Source organism: Cervus elaphus, chromosome 20 (genome assembly GCF_910594005.1).
Source record: "Cervus elaphus chromosome 20, mCerEla1.1, whole genome shotgun sequence".
Lineage (NCBI taxonomy): Eukaryota > Metazoa > Chordata > Mammalia > Artiodactyla > Cervidae > Cervus > Cervus elaphus.
This window is the reverse complement of record NC_057834.1, coordinates 128,969,457-128,995,881: the sequence shown is the minus strand read 5'-3', so window position 1 is coordinate 128,995,881 and position 26,425 is coordinate 128,969,457. Positions and strand designations below refer to the sequence as shown.

Here is a 26,425-nt window from a genome sequence, read left to right as displayed (position 1 = left end):
TGCAGATGTGGCTGGTGGGTCACCTTGGTGGTGGGCTAGACAGGCCCATAAACAAGTCATGTGGCCTCCTGTAGGATGGGGAGGGGCTGTGGCTTTGGTCACTTGGACCAATCTGATTGGACTTTCAGAGCTGAGTGTCTCCATCTCGGGTCTGCTCACCTGCCTCCAGGTAATCCCACATAGTGTGGGACGGTGAGTTCCCACTGGAGGAAGCTCCTCGGCAGGCTCTGAAACTCTGCTCCAGGCTTACTGCTGGGCAAGGTCTCTGCACTCAATGGCTTGTGCACCACTAGAGAGTCGTCATAGTCTTTTAGTGAATTTTAGGGAAAATGGGCAGAAGGCACAGCCTGGTCCTCTGGGGTGGTTGTGTGCACACAGGCCTCGGTGTTCTGTCTCCAGGCATCGGTTTTGTGTTTTGACCTTTTCACTGAGCAGTTTTGATTGAGGTCAGCCATTTTCCAGCTGGACAAGGCCAGGCAGAGGGTGCCAGCGTGGACTCTCAGCAGGGAGATGGAGACTTGACTACACGGTGTTGGCCGCAGTGCTTGCTGGGAGATGGCTAGGAGGATGGAGGTAGGGAAGAGAGCAGGCCAGCACCAGAGAAGGTGAGTGATGGAGTGATGGGGAAGGACCACTCTTCAAGGCTAGCAGGGCAGGTGCCTCTAGTTTGTGTGCAGGTTGGCCCTGAGACAGTGGCCTCAAAAACCTCAGTGACAGCTGTGTTCAATGTCAGAGACCCCTCGACCTTCACAAGGAAGGGAGGAGCAGGGTGGGCAAGACAGGGACCACCAATGGGAAAGTGCCTGAAGGTGTGAAGCCCCTGACCTGATGGTTCAGTGGGTGGACAGCAAGGCAGCCAACATAATAGGAACAAAGTCTGATGGTACTTCGTATGAACCAGGCACTGCTCTAATCACAGAGCTGTGCCCATTTTGTAGATGAAAAAACTGAGTCCCTGGGTATTTTGTGCAAGGTCACACAACTAATGTCAGAGTGGACAGGGTGCAACTCCAGGCTGTCTAGCTCCAAGCCCATGCTACTCTGCCTTTCTGTACGGAGATGCTTACTTTACAATGAGGCTTTGGAAAAGAGCTGGGAGCAGGCAGCACCTTGGCAAGTCTGCACCTGAGTGCCCAGGAGACCTTGATTAGCTACTGGGAAGTCCTTAGAAAGACCAAGGGGACCTTGTGGATGGGCTGTCTTCCCAAGAGGCATGGATAACATAGTCAGCTCAGCTGACAGGGGTCCTGGGCAGTGATGCTCAGCCTCCCATGCCCTATCCTCATAATACTCATTCACAGATTCATTCAATGGCCATTTCATTGAGCACTTACTATACGCCAGCCTTTTAGGTGCCAGGCTATATCAGTTAAAAAGAGAGAACCTTCTTTTCAATGGTGTTGGCAAGGAGGGGAAAGACATTAAACACCCACAATGATTTAACTACAAATTGTGATAAAGGCCTTGAAGAAGAAAAGCGAGGGGCTGTAAAAGCATATTATGGAAGAAATGACCTAGGCTTCTCTGGGAACCGAGATTCCTTAGGTTTGAGGGCTTTTTAAAATAGAGTTCCATGGAACTGTAGGGTTCTGTGGAAGTTATTCCCAAAGTTATTTAGGCCTTTAAGTTAAATTCCAATTAAATATATGTATATGGTATTTTTAAAAGACAAAAGAGCATACTTGTATGCTCAGATGTGCTATATGCCACATTGGAAAATGGTAGCTCATTCATGTATTGACAAATTACCATGATTTTTCCATGAGGATCTTGGAATAAAGTTCCCCAGTCCTTTCTGTACAGGCATTAGAGTTTACTGTAAACATGTCACTAATGTGAAAGAATATGGCCCAATATTTTAGTTTTGATTTTTTGAAACTCAGGTATGGTGAAAACTGACTATATTTTCTAATTATTTTTGTGAATTATGGTTTTACTGTTATTATGCAGCCAAAAAGAAAGGAAACATACTTAAGCTAAGGTCAGTGTCAGACTTCAAGTGTCATCCATCACTGGGGTCAAATTGCTGCAGCCACAGACACAGCTGTTTTTGTTTTTAGCAAGTCTTTTTATGGCAAGTAAATGTTGCATGTTTGAATCTCTACATAATCTGTTTTATATATATTTTAAATACTGATTTACTGGGCAGGATTTCAATGAAAGAAAAAATAAATGTGAAAATGCTGGCTTTGGTTCGGAGGCTTTGAAGACCTGTGCCTCCTCACCCATCTCAGACTCCATCCCTCATACCCCACCCCTGCCCAAGGCCCTTCGTGGCCTTTGCCTGTGGCCTGGGAACTCCTGATGGACAAACCACTGCTCCTGGGAGGTGACACAACCCAAGCTGAACTGGGCCTGAGGCTGGTCCAAAAGCCAGGCAGAAAAGGCTCTAATCCCCAAACCCACCCAGAGTTTTGGCATGTTTTAAGGACCTTGGACAATAAACACAGACCTATGCCCCCCACGGCCAGAAAGAGGACAGTGGGGGCAGCACACTCACCCTTCTTGGTGGCCTCGAAGCTGTCGTGGAAGTGAATCCTCTGGATGTCATAGGTCAAGGTTGTGTTGGGCAGCAGAGTCCTGTTTCGGTTGATGATGTTGGCAGAAAATCGAAAGGCATGCTCCTCGGCGTTCATGACCTGGGCGTTGGGGCCGTCTGCATACTCAAAGATTCCTCCTGTGAGAGATGGGTAAAACTGTGTGTGCTGGTGAAGGAGGAGGTATGCTAAGAAATATGCTTGGCTTAGAAGGTTTTATGCGCAAGATTCTTCCCCCAAATATTCAATAATATGCCAGATAATTCCCCTATGTAGAAATTGTGCCGGAGCATAAGAAATATGAAAATTCTTCTAGTTCATTTCACTCAGCTGGCAAATTCCTGATAACAGAGACTGACAAACAGAGCCAAAATAAAACTGACCAACTTATGAATGCTGCTATGAAAATTCTTAGTAGAATGCTGGCAAGTAGAATCTACCAGAATATTACTACAAGGATAACATACCATGATCACAGAGTAGTATTCCAGGAATGTAAGGTGTGGTTCAATATAAAGAAATCTATGAATATCATTCCATTGCATCAGTAATTCAAAGGGGAAAAATATGATCAACTCACAAAATGCAGGAAGGCATTTGATAAAATTCAGTATCTACTGCTGTTAAGAATGCTTAATAATCTAGCTCTAGAAAAGATACTTACTTGAAGCATCTTCAGCTCAAATTGGCCTTTAATATCAACTAATGGTGAAACACAAGAGGCATGCTCATTAAAGGAAAAAAAAAGAGGAGGTGTGTGAAGAGTTACATTACACCGTTAACCATTGAGATAAGCAAGAAATATGACTTAGAGGCACACCTCTTGGGAAGAAAAAAGTTCTTATTTGCAAATGATATAAATGCCTCCCTAAAAACTCTTAAAATAATCCCTAAACATGAAAACCAGTAAAAACTAGTAGGAGATTCAAGTTCAATGACCAGTGAGCGCAAATTAAGTGTTACTTTAAGTAAACAACAACCTGTAAAAACTTAATGGCAAAAGGATTTTCTTTGCAATATCAGCAAATATTAAATAACTAATCATGAATCAACTTCAATATTAAAAATGGCAAAAAAAACCCAAAACAAAACAAAACACCTTAGGTGAGAGACATAAAAATAGGAGGCATGTTAAATGAAGAAGCATGTCATGTTGGGTAGTCAGGGTCAAGGACAGAGGTGTCAGTTTTTCTCTAGATTACTTTTTCAGTTTAATGTGATTCCAATCAGAATCATAGAATATATATGTATACATACATACATACATACATATATATACACATCTTCTTTTTTTTTTACTTGACAAAACAGCTCTAAAATACATCTGGAAGACTAAACAGAAGACAGCCCAAACAGAGAAGAGAGATGACTTGCACTGCCAGATTTAAAATATATCATGATGCCAAAATAATTAAAACCAAGCCCTAACGGCATATGAAAACACAGATAAGTCAATAGAATGAGATAAAATCCCCAGAAATCCCCTACAAGAGCCTTGTAGAGATAAATATTTAAGACATGATAAAGATGGCTATTTCTAACAAGAAGGCAGAAGATGAATTATTCATTAATTGTGCTTAGACAATTATTCAATTATTTGGGAGAAATGTAAGTTAGATTCCAATCTTAAGCCATGTATCAAAAAAAAGTTTCAGATGGAGTAAAGATTAAATAGCAAGGAAGTAAGGGAAGGAAGGGTAAAAAACACTATAAAAGAACCAAAAAGACAATAAATATAGGTGAATATTATATAATATTGAGGTGGAGGAGACCTTCCAATAAAGTCAGAAATCGTAGGAGAAAGACTGATAACTTCATAGAGACAGTATAAAATGTGTAGACTAAAAAACCCCCATAAACAAAATTAAATGGTAAACAAACTTGGAAATACTATCAGTAACATGTAAAAGTTGATGCTCTAATTTTACAAAAACCACTTAAAACTCTTTAAAAAGACAAACACTCAAAATGAAAAATATGCAAAGAGCAAACATGGGCTTTTTCACAAAAGGAAAGAACAATACAAAGGAACTATTAATACATGATGAAATGTACATCCCCACTAATAATCAAATAAACTCAGTTTGATCCAACAGTGAAATACCATTTTCTGACTGTCCCATTGACAAACATAAAATGAATGATAGCACTCAGCTTTGTCTAGGGTGTTTGGAAACAGGCATTTGCTTAACTGTTGGTAGAAGTAGGAACCAGTACATCCTCCTTCCTTGATGGCTATTAGAAATATTTAAAAAGCCATAAAAACTTGCAGATCTTTGACTCACCACCTCAGTTTCTAGCAACTGAATTCAACAATGGGTACACAGATCATGTGGAAGGAGGTGGATCTAGAGACACTCAACACCAAAGAAATAGTAAATGAATGGCAAAAAAACCCCCAAAAAACTGCCATTCATTTACTATTACATGGAAATAGCTATATATTTAATGATTGGGAAATATCCATGATATAGCTTTAAGTGAAAAACAAAAGTTATAAAGCAGAGATGCAGTGTGACCCCACGTTAGAAGAGGAAGACTAAAAGGAAGATGAAGAGGGATTTATGTCAGTGACAAAAGAAGAGAAGACATCTCAAAGCAACACCAGTAAACAGGCCTAGGTAATAGATTTCTTAAATTGTTCTTTCTGCTTATTTATTATTCATAAAAAAACATTAACTTCATTGAGGTATTATTTACATGAAGAAATTCCACAAAATTCACCATTTTAGGTGAACAATGATTCTTAGCAAATTTACTAAATTGCATGACAACCACCACAATCCAGTTTCAGAACATTTCCAGCAACCCTATAAGATCCCCGGTGCCCACTTACAGTCAATCATTGCTTTCAGTCCCTTCCATCTTCCAGCCTCAGGCAACCATTAATTTACTTTCTGTTTCTAGAGATTTGTCTTTTCTGGACACTTCGCTTAAATGGAATCATATTATGGGTGGTCTTCTGCATCTGGCTTCTTTCACTGAGCATAATGTTTCTGAGGCTCATCTATGTTGCAGCATGTCTCAGTACTTCATTTCTCTTTATTGTTAAACAGTATTACTTTCTATGGCTGTACCATATTTTATTTACCCATTCACCACCAGTTGATGGGTATCCAGGTTGTTGTTTCATTGTTTTAAAAAATGATTTTTTGAATGTTTAAAAGAGTGAACAAATAAATCTGTTGTTCTTCCCACCCCTATGCTGGTATTCCAGCAGGGTTACAGTTCGTAACACATAGTGTGCATGCATGAGGGTCTGTGTGGGGGTGCGGCACATCCGTAAAACAAGATAAGAAGAATACCTCCTCAAATGTTAAGAGTAGGTCTCTCTGAGTGGAAGGATTGTGGATGACTTTAATTTCCTTCTTTGTGTTTTTCTGTATTTTCAAAAAGTTCTGCAGTGAACATGTGTTATATTTCTAATCAGAAAAGCCATCATGTGATGGTGTGTATGTGTTTAAAGGAAAATAAGTGATCAAAATACCATATGATCCAGTAATTCCATTTTCTACAGATATAAATTTAGAAAAAGTTAGAGAGCTAGAGACACATAAACATTTATGTATAAGGATATTTTTGACATAATATTGAAAAAATAGAAACAACTCGATGTTCAAAAGCAGAAGCCTGCTCAATGTATTAAAATCCACCCATATGGTAGAACAACTTGCAGGCATTAACAGTCAGGGTATAGGATGGCAGGATGTGGTGTCCGGGATTTGCTTCAAAATAATATGGGCGGAGTAGAAGTGAAGGGAATGCAGATAGGATAGGAAAAGTCATGGGTTGTTGGTCCAGGTGTAAGTACCAGGGATTCACTATCCCATTCTCCCTAAGCACAAACTTATATAAGCATATCTTCCATGATAAAATTGCCTTCAAAATCATGGTATATAAGGTAAAAATAACAAATCATGGTCATGCAATCAGAGAAGAGACACAGTATTATTTGAAGATGCTTATTACCATTTTCTTAAAAACTCAAGAGAATCATATCAAAACCTAGTAGAAAGTAAACAGAAAGCTCATCAAGGGGCCAGCACATAAAAACGTATATAGAAAAATGTATAGCCTTCCTATAAATCAGCAATAAACAGTGAGGAATTACAAGGGAAAAAAAGAGACCCTATTCACAAAAGCAACTGCAAAAAAATAAAATACTTTACAATAAACTCGCAATTCCTATATCAAGAAAACTACAAAACTTTACTGGGGGACATAAAAGAAGACTTGAATAAATGGAGAGACATAACTTTCTCCTGGAAGGGAAGGCTCAATATTGTAAAGATGTCAGTTCTCCTCAAATTAATTTATAAATTTAATGCAATTCCAATTAAAATCAAAAAGGACATACCAGAAGGGCATACACCAAAATGTTAACAGAGGTTCTCTCTAGAAAGTAAAAAGATAATGGATTCCTTTTGCTTAGTGCTTTTCTCCCCCAAGTGTTCTGCAATGAAGAAGAGCTTTGGTAATAAGGAAAAAAGCTTTTAAAAAATGCTCTTAAAAAATACTTAATGATACCGGAAATGCTCATCCTGCTTCCCCCGAAAGGCAACAAAGTAATATTACAATATGAAACCTATTTATCAAATAAAAAGCACGTAACTACATTTATAGAAAAAAGACTGGAAGGATTTGTACCATGGTACCAGTGAGCTTCTCTGGGAAGAAGAGATTTATAGATACTTTTAATCTTGCTGTTCGTAGTTTCTTGATTTTTCCAAATTACTTCCAGTGAATATGTATTATTTTTAATATTTTAAAACATAAACATTAAAAAAAAATCTTTTCCCAAGAAAGTCTAGGGAGAAAACTAGCCGTTATGAGTCCTGTCTCAAATGAAAGTCAAAGGTCATGGGAGAAAGGGCCATTTCTAGGGCTTCACATGTCCTTGCCTGCCTCTCAGACCGTGGCAGGTTGGAGGGGAAAGGAGAGAGGGGGTCTCAAGTCACTGAGACCCAAGCCCAGAGGCTACACCGTCCAGTTCCATGAATTCCCATTGGTCTCTGCCATGTGCCCACCTGTCACTGGGTTCTGGAACGAGAGAAGTCAGTCCTGGGCCCCTGCTCTCAAGGCGGACTCAGCTGACACTAAACAGATGACCATAACCAGCACATACATGTGGTAGTCAGCTGTTAGAACCAATAGTGGAGTGGTTCTCAACTTAGGCTCCAGAGACAGCCAGACCTCAGTGCAAACCCCAGCTACAGTCACAGGAGGGAGTTACACTCTCCAAGACTCAGTTTTTCCATCTGTAAAATGGGGTTCACACTTCCAAGGTTGATTGCTGCCAGGAAGAAAGAAAACAATGTAGCTAAATGCATGGGATGTGGCCAGGACTTAGTAGTAATTAAAGGAGGGGTGAAACAATGCTATTTAGAAGAAAACAAAACAAATTCTGAGTTTCTACATTCTAGGTCAAAGGTTGACCAACATTTTCTGTAAAGAAGCAGTGGTAAATATTTTTGGCTTTGTGGGCCAGAAGGTCTACTGAACTCTTCCATTGCAGCATGAGAGAGGTAGCCAATATGTAAAGAATGGTGCAGTTGTGTTTCAATAAAACTTTATTTACAAAAACAGATGGTAGGGTGGATTTGGCCAGCAGGGGCTGCAATTTGTATCCTCTTCCAAGTGAAGGGAAGCCTTTATCTTAGATGTAAAAGCACCTTAAGACCTGGATGGAGAAGAAAAGACATTTATAGTACTGAATTGCTGTGCAAAAGAAACAAAGGTAGGCTGTTGATTGATTGTGTGGGGAGGATGGGTGAGAAGGGCCCAAGAGAAAGAGGATAGATAGGAAGTGTGCCCAAAAAGGGAGAAAGGAAAGGACAGTATGTCCCAGAACCAAAGGCAAATGATCTCACGGCAGGAAAGTCCATGCTGACACGTTAGTGCCCATTTGGCCTGAGCTGTGCTGTCATCTCCTTACTTAACAGGAGCCTCATCGTTTATCAACGCTGGTCACAGAAAACTGCCCCTGGCTGTGTTCTTTGGGGACAGTGAAGGAAGGTGGGCAAAGCCTGGCACAGGGTGAATTGGGGCACAAAGAGGAAAAGAGGTGTAGGAGCTGGGATGAGTGAGGGCATGGAAAATTCAGCAGAGAAGGAAGTTGGAAGAAGAGATGAGAAACTTAAGCCCTAGGGCATCTCAGAGATGCTAGGGAGAGGCTGCCCTCCCATCTCTCTCCCCCAAACACAGTGCAAGTTTGGGTCATCCTACTTGAACATTAGGGGCAAGGTGACCCCCAAAGTTTGAATGTCTTGGGATACCCAGAGAGCAAATATTTAGATGCAGCGCAGAGGTTCAGAGAGTGGGTTCTGGATGCAGCAGACCTGGTTTTGACTCGTGGTTCCGTTCACGGGCTGTCCTTCTCTCTAGAGAACTGCTCTTACCTCTGCTCTGGGGGCAGAACGCAGGCAATAACTGAATGATGCGTTCAATCACTCAGTCGTGTCTGACTCTTTGCGGCCCTGTGGACTGTAACCCACCAGGCTCCTCTGTCTGTGGGATTCTCCTGGCAGGAATACTAGAGTGGGTTGCCATGCCCTTCTCCAGGGGATCTTCCTGACCCAGGGATCGAACCTGAGTGTCCAGCATCTCCTACATTACACGTGGATTCTTTCCCGCTAAGCCACCAGGGAAGCCCTAACTGAGTGATACTGAGGTGCAGTATCACTATAAAGGGTGGCCCCCTTGTCTCAGGGTGGGTATAATTGTGGTGCATGTATGCTTCAGAGACCTTCCCAACACTGCCACCTTGCATCAGACAGAGACCAGATCTTACCCAAGGCTGCCCCGCTCTGTCCCCTTCTCTATCTTGCTGTGCTCGCTCCCCTACAGGGTTTTCCTAAAGCACACCCTTCCCTGCATCAACCCTAGGCACCTGAATCCTTGACTCAGGCTCTGCATCTGAGAGACCTGACCAAAGACAGGGGTGACGTTGATCCCAGGCAAGTATCAACCACACTCACTTTTCAGTGCTTTCGGAGGAAGGGAAGGGGGCACCGAACCTTATCTATTGAAAAACTCTCAACTATTGAGGGTTCTTCTCCCTTCTCCTTTCTGGGTCTTCTTGATCTTTCTCTCTTGTGCAGGGGGCTCTGGAGAGCAGGAAGTCTGGAAGTTCAGGGCCTGATAGGCTCGGGTTCTGACTCAGGCTCCTCCCCATGGAAGAAAGTCTGCTCTGGGTCTTGGCTTCTGGAGAGAGCACCCCGTCCCACTTTGAGGCAGCTCCCCCATCCAACTGGCTCCTCTCCATTCTCTTCCTTCCCATACATTCCTCACGATCGTTATACATTCCTCACGATCGTTATTTAAAGAGGCTAATAAGTAGGTTGGCACCGTTGATTAATGCATAATCTTAATCATGATTGCATAGTGTAATTGGCATTAATTTGAAGAGCCAGTTCATTATGAAAATAATTGTCACTGCTTTCTGCTTTAATAAAATGGAGCAGACACACCAGGGCTGCTGAGGAAATGGGGTGGGGTGTGTGTATATGTGCGTGCGCACGTGCATGGGTCCCAGAAGATGTTAGCAGAGGGAGCATGGGTGCAGCTGGATCATTTTCTTCCAACAAAACCTTGAGTGGAAGCCCAATGGGTAAAACAAATAACACCAACTTTAATAATAACAACAACACAACTGGTTATGTGCCAGGCATGATGCTGAGTGCATTCCACCCCCTTCATTTAACACTCACAAGAACCTCTACAACCCCTACAACCCCATTACATAGACACTATTATCATCCCATTTCCCACCAGAGAAAACGGAGTCCAGGGAGGTTAAAGATGTTGTGACAATTACTATGCAGTAAATTCTCTTCTGCAACCAAAGCCAGCTTTTTAGGGACAATTGTTAACTTTTCAGGAGTTTTGAAAGCAAGTTGCTAAACCGTTGGCAGCTTGAAATCAGGCATGGTGAGTGTGTTTACACCACAGGAACAAGCAGGTGCTACAAAGGAGGGCTTCATTTTCCTGGAGAGCTTGATTACCAGCCCACACTGCCCAAACACATTTCTATTCTCTGGGCTCTTAAAGACTGGATGCCTCAGGTACCAAGAAGGCTCCATAGCCCTTCCCAGGGCTCCACCAGGGACAGCATGAAAACCACCACTCCAAACTAACTTCACATGCAGACAGTGAAACACAGGGCCGGGTAGGGGCGGAGGACTCGAACTAGCTGGGCCAGCTCAACCAACACTGCACCTTCTATATCATGACACGTTGTCAGACGTTTCGAGAAACATTCTGACTGCCCTGAGCATAAAGGCCCTTACTGTTAAGATGGCCTTTTCTGTCCCTGAATGTGCCCAAATGGAAGCATGGTCCACCTCTCAGATGAGCTATGGGGCCTGTGTTAAGCTGAGTGTGACCTCCACAACCCGGTGCTGTCCTGCCTCGTCTCATCGTGAAGGGCCAGGAGGTACCCCACACCTCCTTCTGTCCCAACACACACTCCCTCGGGGCAGGTGGCCCTGGAGAGTCTCCAAGAGACAGGTCCCAGGGCCGATGAAGGCAGAAGACTGAGTCCCTGACTTAAGCTCATGGCCTCATGACTGTCTAGGGCCGGTCTGGAATCTTGAGATTTTCCTTTCTCTTGAACAACTTTGTGCTTTTGAATCTGGCCCTTGCCAAAGCAAGAGCTGGCCCAGCCAGCCCAGCCCCTGCCGCAGTGAGACTGAGGCACGGTCTGCCACGTGCTGCCACTGTCTGTCTGGCAGCCGAGTCCCAGGAGACACTCACATTCCCAGCACTGGGCCCAGCCACCGTCTGTCCTCCGGGGCCTGAGTCTGTTCTTTTTTTTCCTAATCTGCTTTGTTCTCTTTCTGAAGTTTCCAAGGTGTCGTAGAGATTAATTGAGACACTGATCAGCAAGGTGGTTGCTAACAGCCTCTTCCCGGGGCCGCCTCCTTGTCTGTTCTGATCAGGGTTCTCTCTTCTCCCTGCCAGGGCCCCTGCAGCTCTGTGCAGCCTGTGGGTTGGAAGAACAAGGCTCTGCTGTCTGCTAGACCGTAGCCAGCTCTTGGGGTCCCGGCATTGCCTGGGGACTTGCTTCTGGGGCTCTCTGTTTCCTGGTCTCAGCGGAAGGAGCTGGGGACACATTGGCTGGCTTTCCCTGCTGGGCATAGTAGGTGGTTTATAGAAGGTAAGCAGTGCCCAGTGGAAAAGGGCCAGGGATGGGCTTTCTGAGGTCCTGGGCTAGGGAAGGGAGACAAGGAGTATGAATGTCTCCCCTCCGGTGGGTTTGTTGATTCATTCATTCATTCCCCAAGCAGTTTACAGGCTATAACCTTTCACAAGGAACCCCACTGGGCACTAGATAAGTCAGAGAGACATTAGGCAATACTCCCAGGTCTTCAGGACCTCACAGCTCAGGAGAAGAAACAAGAGGAGGGGCACAAATCAAAGCATTTTTTGATTTGTGGAGTAAGAGGGTAAAAACTGTCCATGTGAACAGAAAGCTGGGGAGGCTCAGAGAAGAGGGAGTCATGGATGTCTCCATGCAAGAGGCAGCATCCTCTCCGCTCAGAGCTGAGCTGTGGAAGGAATGTGGCACCTGCGGGGGTGGGCGGAGAATGGCCTTGGGTGGCTTCCCGGGGATGAGGACTTGGGCTCTGGCAGGCCGGGAGGAGGGAGTGAAGCAGGGGCCCGGCAGGAGGGCAGCTGCTGGGTTTGCTTCTCTATCACCAGGACTGGTCAGGGATTAGGTGAAGGAGGGAGGTGGGGGCCTGGCAGAGGGAGCGTCAGAGAAGACCCCGGATCCCGGACCAGGGTGGGAGTGCAGTCAAGTCTGTGGACTCCGCAGCCAGCCTGCCTGGATTGGAACTGATCCCATCACTTCCCATCTGTGTGACCCTGGGCAAGTCCCTTCCCTGCCCCGTGCCTCTGTCTGATCAACTGAACACAGGGATATTAATAGCACTTACAATATAGCTCTACTTTAAGGCTTAAATGGCATAAATCATCTTAGGCATATTGCAAGCCCTCATAAGGGCAAGAAATTATTATTATGTAGTGACAAGGAAGCTGTGGCGGGAGGCCTTTAAAACTGAGATGGAGGCATCCAGAAAAACAGCAGATCAGAGGAGAGGGTTGCAATCCTGGTGGGGGCCCAGGGGAGGGCTCCTGATGGAGTCCTGGGGCCCACTGGCAGTTGTTTTAATTGATCTGGTGATATGCAGAGCTTCGTCTGTACAATTCGGGGACACACAAGTCAAATACTGCAGGATCGACCGTGTCGGGAGGATGGCCGGAGGCTCCCGTGCTGCCCAGAGACCCTGATGACCGATGCGCTGTCATCAGGTGGAGGAGCTGAAGCAGGGTCGCTGGGAACGGGGCTGCGGCGGCGGGGCCCAGGGGGCCGTGAGCGCCCTTGCTGGAGGGGCCGAAGGAATGATGATCCTGAATTCCAAGTCCCCGCTGGGGCTCTCTCACTTCCCGGACAGGCGGAGCCATCACACAGCCTGCCCCGTGCACAAAGCGCCCACAGCAGAAAAGACCTGCCATAAGCCTGGCATTCGAGGCCCTTCCTGGTCCAGCCCGACCTCCTCAGCCTCAGCTCCTCCACCAGGACACCTCCGTCCACCACACTTGTCGTCACCCTCCTCTTCGTGCCACCCTGCCTTCGCGTGTGCTCCTCCTCTGCCTGGCTCACCTTTCCTTCTATTTCCTCCTTCTAAACCTGGCTTCCATCTCTCTCTCCTGAGCCTTGTGTCACAGGCACTGTCCTTTACGTCCTCCTTCCACCCCCAGGGGCCACCTGCAGACATTTCCTCTGCCCCGCCCCCCACCCCGGGCTTTCTGTATCCTGGACATTCTCTGGTGATGGCACAGGTGTGATCAGCAAGGACAGGATACAAGAGCCGGTGAGCTGAGCTCAGCAGAGGCTCAGTTGAGGACGCATGGAGCGGGTGAATGGACCCTGGCATCCTTACCCCTCAGCGTGCAATTCCGGGGCATGACCCACGCAGTTTTTCAAAGGTCCACAGCTAGGCTGAGCCCCAGTCGCCCACAGCACAAGCCCGCTGATGAAACTCCTTCACTGGCTTTTCTCCTTGCCCATCTCCCTTCCCGGCTCCATCGCCATGCTTCCTGGAATCATCTCCCAGATAAACTACTCACATCCTAACTCTTGTTGCCAGCCTGCTCTCAGGGGTTCCCAACTAAGATGCCTTCCCTGAGGTCCAAACGCATCCTCTCTACCCTCACACGTGCTGGGTATCCTGTGCCCGGCTCCCTTCCCGTCAGGTTGTGGTCATCTGTGGTGGTGGTGGGGGTGTGGACATAGCTTAGTTGGCCAGGCATCTCTTTCCTGCCCCCCATGTTGAACGCTATCTAGCACAGAGAGGATGTCGAGATAGATTTGTTAATTAAATACATACATAAGTACATGAGTGTGCACACACACACACACACACACACACACACTGTGCTGTCATGTTCGACTCTTTGTGACCCCACGGACTGTAGCTTGCCAGGCTTCTCTGTCCATGGGGATTCTCCAGGCAAGAATACTGGAGTGGGTTGCTTCTGGGTTGCCATGCCCTCCTCCAGGGGCTCTTCCCAACCCAGGGATCAAACCCAGGTCTCCCATATTTCAGGCAGGTTCTTAACTGTCTGAGCCACCAGGTAAGCCCAAGATGAGTAACTGCTGAGTGTGTATCCCAAATGTGGCATGGGATGCAGTGAAAGTGAAAGTTGCCCAGTCGTGTCCGACTCTTTGCGACCCCGTGGACTCTACAGTCCATGGAATTCTCCAGGCCAGAATACCGGAGTGGGTAGCCTTTCCCTTCTCCAGGGCATCTTCCCAACCCAGGGATCAAACCCAGGTCTCCCACACTGCAGGCAGATTCTTTACCAGCTGAGCCACAAGGGAAGCCCATTACTTGCTTTTAAAAGCTAATTCCATTATACAGAGTGAAGTAAGCCAGAAAGATAAAGAACATTACAGCATACTAACACATATATATGGAATTTAGAAAGATGGTAACGACAACCCTATATGCAAAACAGAAAAAGAGACACAGAAGTACAGAACAGACTTTTGAACTCTGTGGGAGAAGGTGAGGGTGGGATGTTTCGAAAGAACAGCATGTATATTATCTATGGTGAAACAGATCACCAGCCCAGGGACAAGTGCTCGGGCCTGGTGCACTGGGAAGACCCAGAGGAATCGGGTGGAGAGGGAGGTGGGAGGGGGGATTGGGATGGGGAATACGTGTAAATCTATGGCTGATTCATATCAATGTATGACAAAACACACTGAAAAAAATAAATAAATAAATAAAGGGGGAAAAAAAAAAGCTAATTCCTACTCAGGACTTTGATACTTCAGTGACAAAGCAAAACACACACAAACATCCTCCAGACCACCTGCATGGAGACGCCCGGCAGGGCAGACACCCAGGTCCTGCAGTTTTCGAGCTCCTCCCCTCCCCAGCTCTGGCCACGACTGGCTCCTTACTAGAGGTGGAAGCTGAGGCTGAGATGTCCTCAGTAGGCACACTTTAGGGTGCCTGCCCCTTGCAGGGGGAGATAGGGTGCCATGTGCCTGGTGACATGGCTGGATGGCTGTAGAGAAAGGACCTGATTCTCCCTGGCGGGGTGTAGACCCTACAGGTAGCCCTAACCAAAGCTTCTCTCCAAACCCTGGGCCCTGCTCCATGGCGGTGTTGGCGTCTGGAAGATCACCCTGCCTCCAGCAGCCCCCCAGTGCCAGCCTGCCTGCTCACAGCCCTGCCCTGAGAATGCCAGCAGGCCAATCTAAGGCCACTGGGCTGTGGCGTGGGCAGGGGCAAGGGGCAGGGGGAGCAGAACCTGGGAAATTAGTGGAGGAGGAAGGAGCCAGCCCGTTCTGCATTATTACTCCCATCCTCATCTGTTTTAAATATCAATTGCTATGCAGGTTAAATACTTATTCAGATGCCTTTTAGCTTAAAAGCAAGCTAATTGATCTCTGGAGATCCTGAATGAACAGTGAAGAAACTGCACTAATTATAGAATCAACCTCCATTTCTCTTTTGTTTTGTTTCTTCTCTGACAATGCTGCTGGAGTGACAGAAAGGGGTCTGGTGGAGGAAAACACATGTTGTTTTGATTCCGAAGCAGCACAAACATTGCCCCGCAGGCCCTGCCCACCCCCCTTCAATTCCGCACCAGGCTCCTGACTGGGATAAGCTCTCCCAGATGGGCCTCCTGGGCACACCTTTCCCAGGTGGAAGCTCTTAAAGGCAGGACTTCAAGATGCTGAAAATATTAGTACGGTTGTCTGCTCTCACCCTAGCCACACTGCAGGCCCTCCTTGCTTAAAAATAAACAAGAAAACACAAATGCAGCCCAAGTTGCTCCAAGTCCACTTTCTGCTCACATATTTTGACCTCTGGGGTTTCAGCTTGTGAGTTTGGACTGGCCTCCTGCAGAGTTCAGATCTCCTTGGCACTCTTCTGGACCCTCCCATAGCTCCCTATTCATCAGGGAGGCTTAGGCTGCAGCCCTGTGGTGCCTGGACCACAGTTGAGGGAGCCAGGGTTCCTCAGCCAAGGAATAGTGGCTTCCTCTCTCCTGCTCAGGAGACATGCCCTGTTGTTTTCTCTTCTCTCCCTGTCCAGATTCTGACTCCATCTACCAGGGTGCCTTGGGTAGAACAGAGCGTGGGCACCTCTACCTTGGCTGGAGGGGAAAGTGTGTGGTTGTTTTAGGGAAACTACAGTCAGTGTGCGGGAGGCTACCATCCTCCTTATGCTTGGGAAACTACAAGTTAAACAAGATTGAGCAGTTTCTTTTCCGCAGAACTTCTCTGGGCTTGTACTGTGCTTGGGCGCTGCCTCTGAGAGGTGGGGAGCGTAAGTGACATTTCCCAAGCTTACTTGACAACCGTGGAAACCTTTTTTGGCAGAGCATCTCACTGAAAACATGCTTTGGGAATCGCTGCGTTACAGTGATTTGGGCAAAAGTTTTTGGGTTTTTTTTTTTTCTCCTTCTGAGGAGTGAGCTATTTGAGGTTTGGGACTAAAGCCTTCATAGGTCAGTCTGCCCCACAGAAGCTGGTCCCCAGAACTGAGAACCAGATACACACCAGAAAGAATGAAGACTGTATGACAAAGTATGATGGTGAAAGTATTCCGTCTATTTAACACCAGGGGCCCGGTGTGATGGGTTTGGTTTTTTACTGGATTGATTCTGGGACGTCAGGGACAGGTTGTTTTAACACAGCTTAGAGGTGTGATTACTCTGCTGGGCTCTCATTAGCCTGTGTCTATGTGTGTTTGTGTGCACCTGGGCAGGTGTGGGCATACAACTGCGGGGGAGAACAGCAGGGAGGGAAGCGTGGGGAGCCAATTCATCAGCCCAATGCTTTGTGCCTCTCTCCCCAAGGCACTGGGTTGAACTAAGAGATTCTAACTTAATTATGATCATTAGGAAATGAGACTGCTTGCATCGTAAGCTCTCAGATCCTACAAAGGAATTTCAAGTGACCTTACCTCCCACAGACACCACTGACGGAGAGGGTCATCTGCTCAGCCCTTCTTTCCTTCTCCAAACACTCAGAGAGCACCTCCCATGTGTCACACACCAGGCACATAGCAGATAAACAATAGGGGAGACCTCTACCCCTGAAACACCCCGTTTATTTCCCAAAGCTCTTAATGCAGGTTGAAATGATCTCAAATATCTGTTATCTAGCTTAGAGTCTGCCTGTGTTCCCCACCCCTACCACAATAATATAAGCTCTTTGAGCATGAAGAGCTTGTTCATTATTTTCTTTCCAGTGCCTGGCACATAGCAAGCACTTAGTATTTCTCAACTGTAAAGGAAGATGTATGGAACAGACAAGTATAAGCAAGCATGAAATGGCTAAACAACAGAACTCCAAGGAGGTGACACATAGATGGTGTCTTTTATGCCTTGACAAGATAGAAGGCAAAGGTGGATCATAACAGACTGAAAAATTCTTAAAGAGATGGGCATGCCCGACCACCTTACCTACACCTGAGAAAAATGGATGCAGGTCAAGAAGTAATAGTTAGAACTGGACATGGAATAATGGACTGATTCCAAATTGGGAAGGGAGTATGTCAAGGCTGTATATCATTGATACTATATATTGTCAAGTAAGTCAAGCCTGCTTATTTAACTTTTATGCAGAGTACATCATGTGAAATGCCGAGCTGGATGAAGCATAAGCTGGAATCAAGAGTGCCAGGAGAAATATCAGTAACCTCAGATATGCAGATGACACCACCCTTATGGCAGAAAGTGAAGAGGAACTAAAGAGCCTCTTGAAGAAGGTGAAAGAGGAGAGTGAAAAAGTTGGCTTAAAACTCAACATTCAAAAAGCGAAGATCATGTCATCCAGTCCCATTACTTCATGGCAAATAGATGCGGAAACAATGGAAATAGTGAGAGACTTTACTTCCGGGCTCCAAAATCACTGCAGAGTACAGCCAAGAAATTAAAAGATGCTTGCTCCTTGGAAGAAAAGGTATTACAAACCTAGACAGCATATTAAAAAGCAGAGTTATTACTTTGCAGACAAAGGTCTGTATAGTCAAAGCTATGGTTTTTCTAGTAGTCATGTATGGATGTGAGAATTGGACCATAAAGAAGGTTGAGCTTTCTTTATGCACCAAAGAATTGATGCTTTTGAACTGTGATGTTGGAGAAGACTCTTGGGAGTCCTTTGGACTGCAAAGAGATCAAACCAGCCAATCCTAAAGGAAATCAGTCCTGAACATTCATTTGAAGGACTGATGCTGAAGCTGAAACTCCAATACTTTGGCTACCTGATGGGAAGAACTGACCCACTGGAAAAGACCCTGATGCTGGGAAAGATTGAGGGCAAGAGAAGAAGGGGACAACAGAGGATAAGATGGTTGGATGGCATCACCAACTCAATGCACATGAGTTTGAGCAAGTTCCAGGAGATGGTGAAGGACAGGGAAGCCTGGCGTGCTGCAATCCATGGGGTTGCAAAGAGTCGGACATGAATGACTGAGTGACTGAACAACAAATGATAGAAGGGGACAGCACAAAAAGTAAGAATATAATTTGGGGCTTTTAGGTGGTGGGGGGAGAGTCCTTATAGGAGGCATTGAGATCGGAAAGCTGAACACTTCTTGCCAAAAGCCAGAAAGACTCATAATCCCCTCTAGTTACAGCCATTCAGAAAAGCCCAAGGCAGTTTGTAACAGGCAGGACAGCAGGTGCATTCCCAGGACTAGAGAAAAATTGCTCTCTCTTTTACTTTATTGGTTTATAACTTTATATAAGTTTCATGTGTGTGCACATGCATGCTCAGTCATGTCTGACGTTTTGTGACCCCATGGACTGTAACCCCCCAGGCTCCTCTGTCCATGAGATTTTCCAGGCAAGAATATTGAAGTGGGTTGCCATTTCCTTCTCCAGGGGATCTTCCCAACCCAGGGATCGAACCTGCTTCTCCTGTGTCTCCTGCATTGGCAGGCAGATTCTTTACCACTGAGCAACCTGGGAAGCTACAGTGTGCTCACCACTGAAAATTTAGTTTCCATTCATAACCACACAGTTGACCTTCTTTACCCACTTTGCTCCCCCCCCCCAACCCTCCTTCTCCTCTAGTAACTGCTACTCTGTTATCTATGTACTTGTTCTTGTTTGATTTAGCTTATGCATTTTATTTTATCCTACATTCCAGTGAAACCACACAGTGTTTGTCTTTGTCTGACTCACCTCACTTACTTTTTACCCTCAATGTTGTTACAAATGGCAAGATTTCATCTTTTTTTTATGGCTGAGTCATATTCCATTCTATACACTGTTGACCCTTGAACAACATGAGTTTGGACTGTGTGAGTTCAATGACGTGCAGATTGTTTTCTTTTTTCTCTTTTGCAGATTGTTTTCAATAGTACATCTCATACATACAACATCTGCAGTTTGTTGAATCAGCAGACGTGGAACTGCAGATACAGAGGACCCACCTATATGGAGCGTTGATTGTAAGTTATATTTGGATTTTCAACTGTGTCCCGAGTCTCCTCTTTGTTCAAGGGTCAGTTACATGCACCATACCTGCTTTATCCATTCACCAGTTGAGGGCACGTAGGTTGTTTCCACATCTTGGCTACTGTAAAGAATGCTGTGGCAAATATAGAAATACATATATCTCTCCGTGGGCTTCTCAGGCAGTACAGTGGTAAAGAATCCACCTGCCAATGCAGGAGATGCAAGAGTTGTGGATTTGATCCCTAGGTTGGGAAGATCCTCTGGAGTAAGTAGGCAATGACAACCCACTCCAGTATTCTTGCCTGGAAAATCCCATGGACAGAGGAGCCTGGTGGGCTACAGTCCATGGGGTCGCAAAGAGTCGGACACAACTGAGCGACTGAACATTCAAATCTTTCCAAATTAGTGGTTTTTTATTTTTCAGTTAAATACCCAGACGTGGAAATGATGGACCACACGGTAATTCTATTTTTTTAAATTAAAAATCACTTTTGTGGACATGATGTGTGGTATGCAGGATCTTGGTTCTCCAACCAAGGATCAAACCCTTATCCACTATAGTGGAAGCATGGAATCTTAACCACTGGACTTCTAGGGAAGCCCCGGTAATTCTATTCTTAATAATTTGAGGAACCTCCATACTGTTTTCCATATTGGCTCCACCTGTTTACATTCCCACCAACAATGCATGAGGATTCCCTTTCTTCACATCCTCTCCAGTGCTTTTTTCTTGACTTTTTCATCCACAGCCATCCTAACAGGCATGTGGTGACATCTAATTGTTTTGATTTGCATTTCCCTGATGATTAGTGGCGTTGAACATCTTTTCATGTGCAAATCTGCCAATTTTCAGTCAGGTTGTTTGGTATTTTTATCATTGAGTTCTTTATATATTTTGGATATTAATCTCTTATTGGATCTATGACTTGCAAATATCTTTTCCCATTTGGTAGGCATCTTTTTGTTTTATCAATTTCTTTTGCTGTGCAGAAATTTTTAGTTTGATATAGCTCCTTGTGTTTATTTTTGCTTTTGTTTCCCTTGCCTAAGGAAAGGTATCCAGAGAGACTGATAAGAGTGATGTCAAAGGGCAAACCACCAATGTTTTTTTCTAGGAGTTCTATGGTTTCAGGCCTTACATTCAACTCTTTGATCCATTTTGATTTACTAGCAGAAAGAGAAATTAGGAAAACAATCCCATTTACAATTGCAACTGCAAAAACTAAAATATCTAGGAATAAATTTAACCAGGAGGGAAAGACCTCTACACTGAAAAATATAAGCCATTTTTGAATGAAAGTGAAGAAACACCAAGAAATGGAAATATATTTCATGCTCATGAGCTGAAAGAATTAACATTGGTAATTAAAATGTCCATATTACCTAGAGCAAAACATAGTCTCAATATAAACCCTATCAAAATTTCAGTGACATTTTTCACAAAAAATAGAACATGGAACTGCAAAAGGCCAATTACCTAGAGCAATTCTGAGTAAAAAACCAAAGCTGAAGGTATCACATTCTCTGATTTCAAATTATATTACACAGTTATAGTAATCAAAATAGCATAGTATTGGCCAGAAAACAGACATGTAGATCAATGGAACAGAACTGAAATCTCAGAAATAAACCCACACATAAATGGACAATTAATTTATGACAAAGAAGCAAAGAACATACAGTTGAGAAAAGGTAGCCTCTTCAATAAATGGTCTTGGAAATACTGGACAGCCACATGCAAAAGTATAAAACTAGGCCTCTATTTCACATCATACACAAAGTTGCAATCCTAAAATTTGCATAGACTGTCAACAGCCATGGTGAAATACTTTAAAATTTATTTTAAAATACAGGTTTAAATAAATAAGGTTACACCTAAAGGAAATATAAAAAGAACAAACTCCAAATTTAATAAAATAAAAGAAATAACAACGATCATGTTGTTGTTCAGTTGCCAAGTTGTGCCACATTCTGTGCAACCCCATGGACTGCTGCATGCCAGCCTCCCCTGTCCTTCACTATCTCCTGGAGTTTGCTGAGATTCACGTCCATTGTGTTGGTGAGGCTGTCTATATTCCTACTGTTATTTTAGTCTCTGTCTTTAATCATGTTTTTGTTGTTGAAATAGAGACTAAAAAACAATAGAAAAGATCAATGAAAATAAGAGATGGTTCTTTGAAAAGATAAATACAATTGATAAACCTTTAGCCAAACTCATCAAGGAGAAAAGAGAGAATGCCCAAATAAATAAAATCTGAATGAAAGAGAAGTTAAAAGAGAAATATGATTATATGAGATTACTACAAACAATTATATGCTAATAAAATAGATAATCTAGAAGAAATGGATAAATTCCTGAAAATATAAAATCTCCCAAGACTGAATCAGGAAGAAATACAAAATAGAATGAGACCAGATATCAGTAAAGATACTGAATAAGTAATTTAAAAACTCCCAACAAACAAAAGTCCAGGACCAGACAACTTCACAGGTTAATTCTACCAAACATTTAAAGAAGTGCTAACACCAACCCTCAAATGATTCCAAAAGACTGAAGAGCAAGGAATGCTTCTAAACTTTATTCTACAGTACCAGCACCACCTGATACCAAAGCCAGGAAAAGATGCCACAAAAAAGGGGGAAATTACTGGCTAATCTCACTGATAAACATGGATGCAAAAATCTTCTACAAAACATTAGCAAAACAAATTCAATATACAGTAAAAGGTTCGTATACCATGATCAAGTAGGATTTATTCCAGGAATGCAAGAATGGTCCAATATCCACAAATCAGTCAATGTGCCAAACCATATTAACAAACTGAAGAATAAAATCATAAGATCATCTCAATCGATGTGGAAAAAGTTTTTGACACAATCAACATCCTCTTATGATGAAAAAAAAACAAAACTCTCAACAAAGGGGGTATAGAGGGAACATACCTCAGCACAATAAAGGCCATATCTGACAAATGTCCAGATGACATACTCAAAGGAGAAAAGCTGAAAGCATTTCCTCTAAGATCAGGAAGAAGACAAGGCTGACCACCCTCACCACTTCTATTCAACATAGTATTGAAAGTCTTAGTCACAACAATCAGACAAGAAAAAGAAAAAAAAAAGAATTCATATTAGAAAGAAAGAAGGGAAACTGTTGCTGTTTGCAGATGACATGATACTATACATAGAAAATCATAAAGATGATACTACAAAAACTATTAGAACTAATAAATGAATTAAGTTGCAGAATATAAAATTAACATACAGAAATCTATTGCATTTCTAAACAATAACAACAAAGTATCAAAAAGAGAAATTAAGAAAATAGTCTTACTTACAATTACATCAAAAAGAACAAAATACCTTGGGATAAATCTAACTAAGGAGGCAAAAGGCCTGTATTCAGAAAATTACAAGATGTTGATGAAAAAAATTGAAGATGGCACAAAGAGATGGAAAGATACACCATTCTCATGGAATGGAAGAGTTAATATTATTAAAGTAACCATACTAACCAAAGCAAATGCAATTCCTATCAAAATACAAATGGTACTTTTTTCACAGAACTATAAAAATAATTAAAAGATTTGTATGGAAACACAGAAGACCAAATACTCAAAACAACCTTGAGAAAGAAGAACAAAGCTTGAGGTATCACACTCCCTGGTTTCAAGCTATACTACAAAGTTACAGTAATCAAAACAGCATGGCACTGACACAAAAGACGTATAGCTCAATGGAGTAGAACAGAGAGCCCAGAAATAAGCCAACAATCATATGGTCAACTAATCTACAAAACATGAGGCAAGAATATGCAATGGAGGAAGAGACAGCCTCTTCAATAAGTGGTGTTGAAAAAACTAGACAGCCACTTGCAAAAGAATGAAACCGGACTGCATTCTCAGACCATATACAAAAATTATCTCAAAATGGATTAAAGACTTGAATATAAGACCTGAAACCATAAAACTCTTAGAAGAAAACATAGGCAGTACATTCTTTAACATTGGCCTTAGGAACACTTTCCTGGATATGTGTCCTCAGGCAAAGGAAACAAATGGAAAAGTAAACAAACAGGACTACACCAAACTAAAAAGATTTTGCCCAGTGTAGGAAACAATCAACAAAATGAAAAGGTAGCCTATTGAACGGGAGAAAACATTCACAGGTTTAATGTCCAAAATAGATGGAGAACTCATGCAACTCATACAACTCAACATCACAAAAACAAGCAACTCAATCGAAAAATGGGCCAACAAGCACATGAAAAGAAACTAAATATCACTCATCATCAGGGAAATGCAAATCAGGACTTGAATGAACTATCATTTCACACTTGTCAGAAAGGCTGTTATCAAAAAGACAACAAATAAGTGTTATCAGGAATGTGAAGAAAAAGGAACACTTGTGCATTGATGGTGAGAATGTAAACTGGTGCAGCCACTGTGGAAAACAGTATGGACATTGCTCAGAAAATTAAAAATAGAACTACCATATTGTCCAGCAATTCCACTTTTGAGTTTTTTTACAAAGAAAATAAAAACACCAATTCAAAAGCATATCTGCACCCCAATATTCAGTGTAGCATTATTCACAATAGCCAATATATGGAAGCAATCTAAGTGCCCGCTGATAGTTGAATGTGTAAAAATGTTGTGGTGTGTGTATATAATAGAATATTACTCAGCCATAAAAAGAATGAAATCTTGCCCATTGTGACAACATGGATGGACCTAGAGGGTATTATACTAAGCAAAGCAAGTCAGACAGAGAAAAATGAATACCAGGTGATTTCACTTATATGTGGAATCTGAAAAACAAATCAAATCAACAAACAGAACAAAATAGCCACAGAGAGCAAACAGGTGGTTGCCAGACAGAGAGAGGGGTTGAGAAATGAGTGAAACAGGTGAAGGAAATTAAGAGGTACAAACTTCCAGTTACAAAACAAATAAGTCATGGGGATGAAATGTACAGCATGGGAAATAACAGCCAATAATGCTGCAATATCCCTATATGGTGATGGATGTTAACTAGACTTAGCATGGTGATAATTTTGTAACATATAGAAATATTGAATCACTATTTTATGCATCAGGTACTAACACCATCTTGTAGGTCAATTATATTTCAAAAATAAACTTGTAGAAAAAGAGATCAGTTGCAGATGACATTGACACTTTATGTAGAGAACCCTAAGCCTCCACACAAAAGCTATTAGAACTAATAAAGGAATTCGGCAAGGCAGCAGGATACAAGATTAACATGTTGAAATTTGTTGCATTTTTTACACTAATAATGAAATATCAGAAAGATAAATATTTTAAAAAGTCCCATTCAAAATCATGTCCAAAAAAAGATACCTAGGGATAAATTTAACTAAGGAAGTTAAAGACCTATACACTCAAAACTATGAAACACTGGTAAAGGAAACTAAAGCTGATTCAAAGGAATGGAAAGATATTCCATGCTCTTGGATTAGAAGAATTAATACTGTTAAACTGGTCAAACTACTCAAACTAGTCTTCACATTTAATGTGATCCCTATCAAGATATTCTTGACAATTTTCAAATAATACTAGACAAATAATACTAGAATTTATATAGAACCACAAAAGACCCAGAATTGCCAAAGCAATCCTGACTAAAAAGGACAAAGCTTTAGGCATAATCCTTCCAGATCTTAGACAATACTACAAAGCTACAATAATCAAAACAACATGGTATTGGCCCAAAAATGAACATATGGGTCAATGGGACAGAATAAAGAGGCCATAAATGAACCCACACACCTATGGTCAATTAATCTACAACAAAAGAGGCAAGAATATGTGATGAAGAAAAGGCGATCTCTTCAACAAGTGGTGTTGGAAAAGCTGGACAGCTACTTGTAAACCAATGCAACTAGAACACCCCCTCATATCACATACAAAAATAAACTGAAAATGATTTGAAATATAAGACACAACATCATAAAAATCCTAAAAGAGATCACAGGAAAAAAAAATCTCTGACATAAATCATAGCATTATTTTCTTAGATCAGTTTCCCAAGGCAAAAAAAAAAAAAAAGCAAAAATAAACAAATGGGACATAATCAAACTTAAAAGCTTTTGCTTAGCAACGGAAATCATCAAAATGAGAAGACAACCCATGGAATGGGAGAAAATATTTGCAAATGATGCTACCAACAAGGGATTAATATCCAGAATATACTAGCAGCTCAAAAAACTCAATGTTAAAAAAACAACTCAAACAGAAAACAGGAAGAAGACCTAAACAGACATTTCTCAAAAGCAGACATACAGATGATCAATGGACACATGAAAACATGCTAAACTCTGCTAATTATTAGAGAAGTGCACATTAAAACCACAATGAAATATTACCTCACATTAGTCAGAATGGCTACCATCAAAAAAAAATCCACAAATAATAAATGCTGGAGAAAAGGGAACCCTCCTACACTGTTGATGGGAATGTAGATTGGTGGAGAAACTATGAAAAATAGTGTGCAGGTTCTTTAAAAAACAGAAACTAGAGCCAAGAAGTAGTCCAGCAATCCCACCCCTGGGCATGTACCCTAAAAAGACTAAAAACTCTAATTCAAAAGGATACATACACCTCAATGTTCATAGCAGCATGCTTTAAAATAGCCAAGACATGAAAGCAACCCAAGTGTCCATCAACAGACAATTAGTTTAACATGAGGTGTATATACTCAATGGAAAACTACTCAGCCATAAAAAGAATAAAACATTGCCATTTGTAGCAACATGGATGGATTGCATAGAGAAAACATAGAGAAAATCATACTAAGTGTTGTAAGTCAGACAGAGAAAGAGAAATATCATATGATATCACTTTATGTGGAATCTAAAAAATAATACAAAT

The 26,425-nt window shown here is 42.7% G+C and overlaps 1 protein-coding gene across 5 annotated transcripts in view; it reads right to left on the bottom strand.

Moving 5' to 3' along the window:
- Positions 1 to 26,425, bottom strand: part of GRIK3 (glutamate ionotropic receptor kainate type subunit 3) — a 246,912-nt gene that overhangs the window by 96,445 nt on the left and 124,042 nt on the right. For all 5 annotated transcript variants that reach the window (XM_043877979.1, XM_043877978.1, XM_043877980.1 and 2 more), the window contains exon 2: positions 2,501 to 2,677. In XM_043877979.1, the coding sequence (XP_043733914.1) occupies positions 2,501 to 2,636 (136 nt within the window). In that variant the 5' untranslated portion in view covers positions 2,637 to 2,677. The remainder of the gene's footprint in view (positions 1 to 2,500; positions 2,678 to 26,425) is intronic.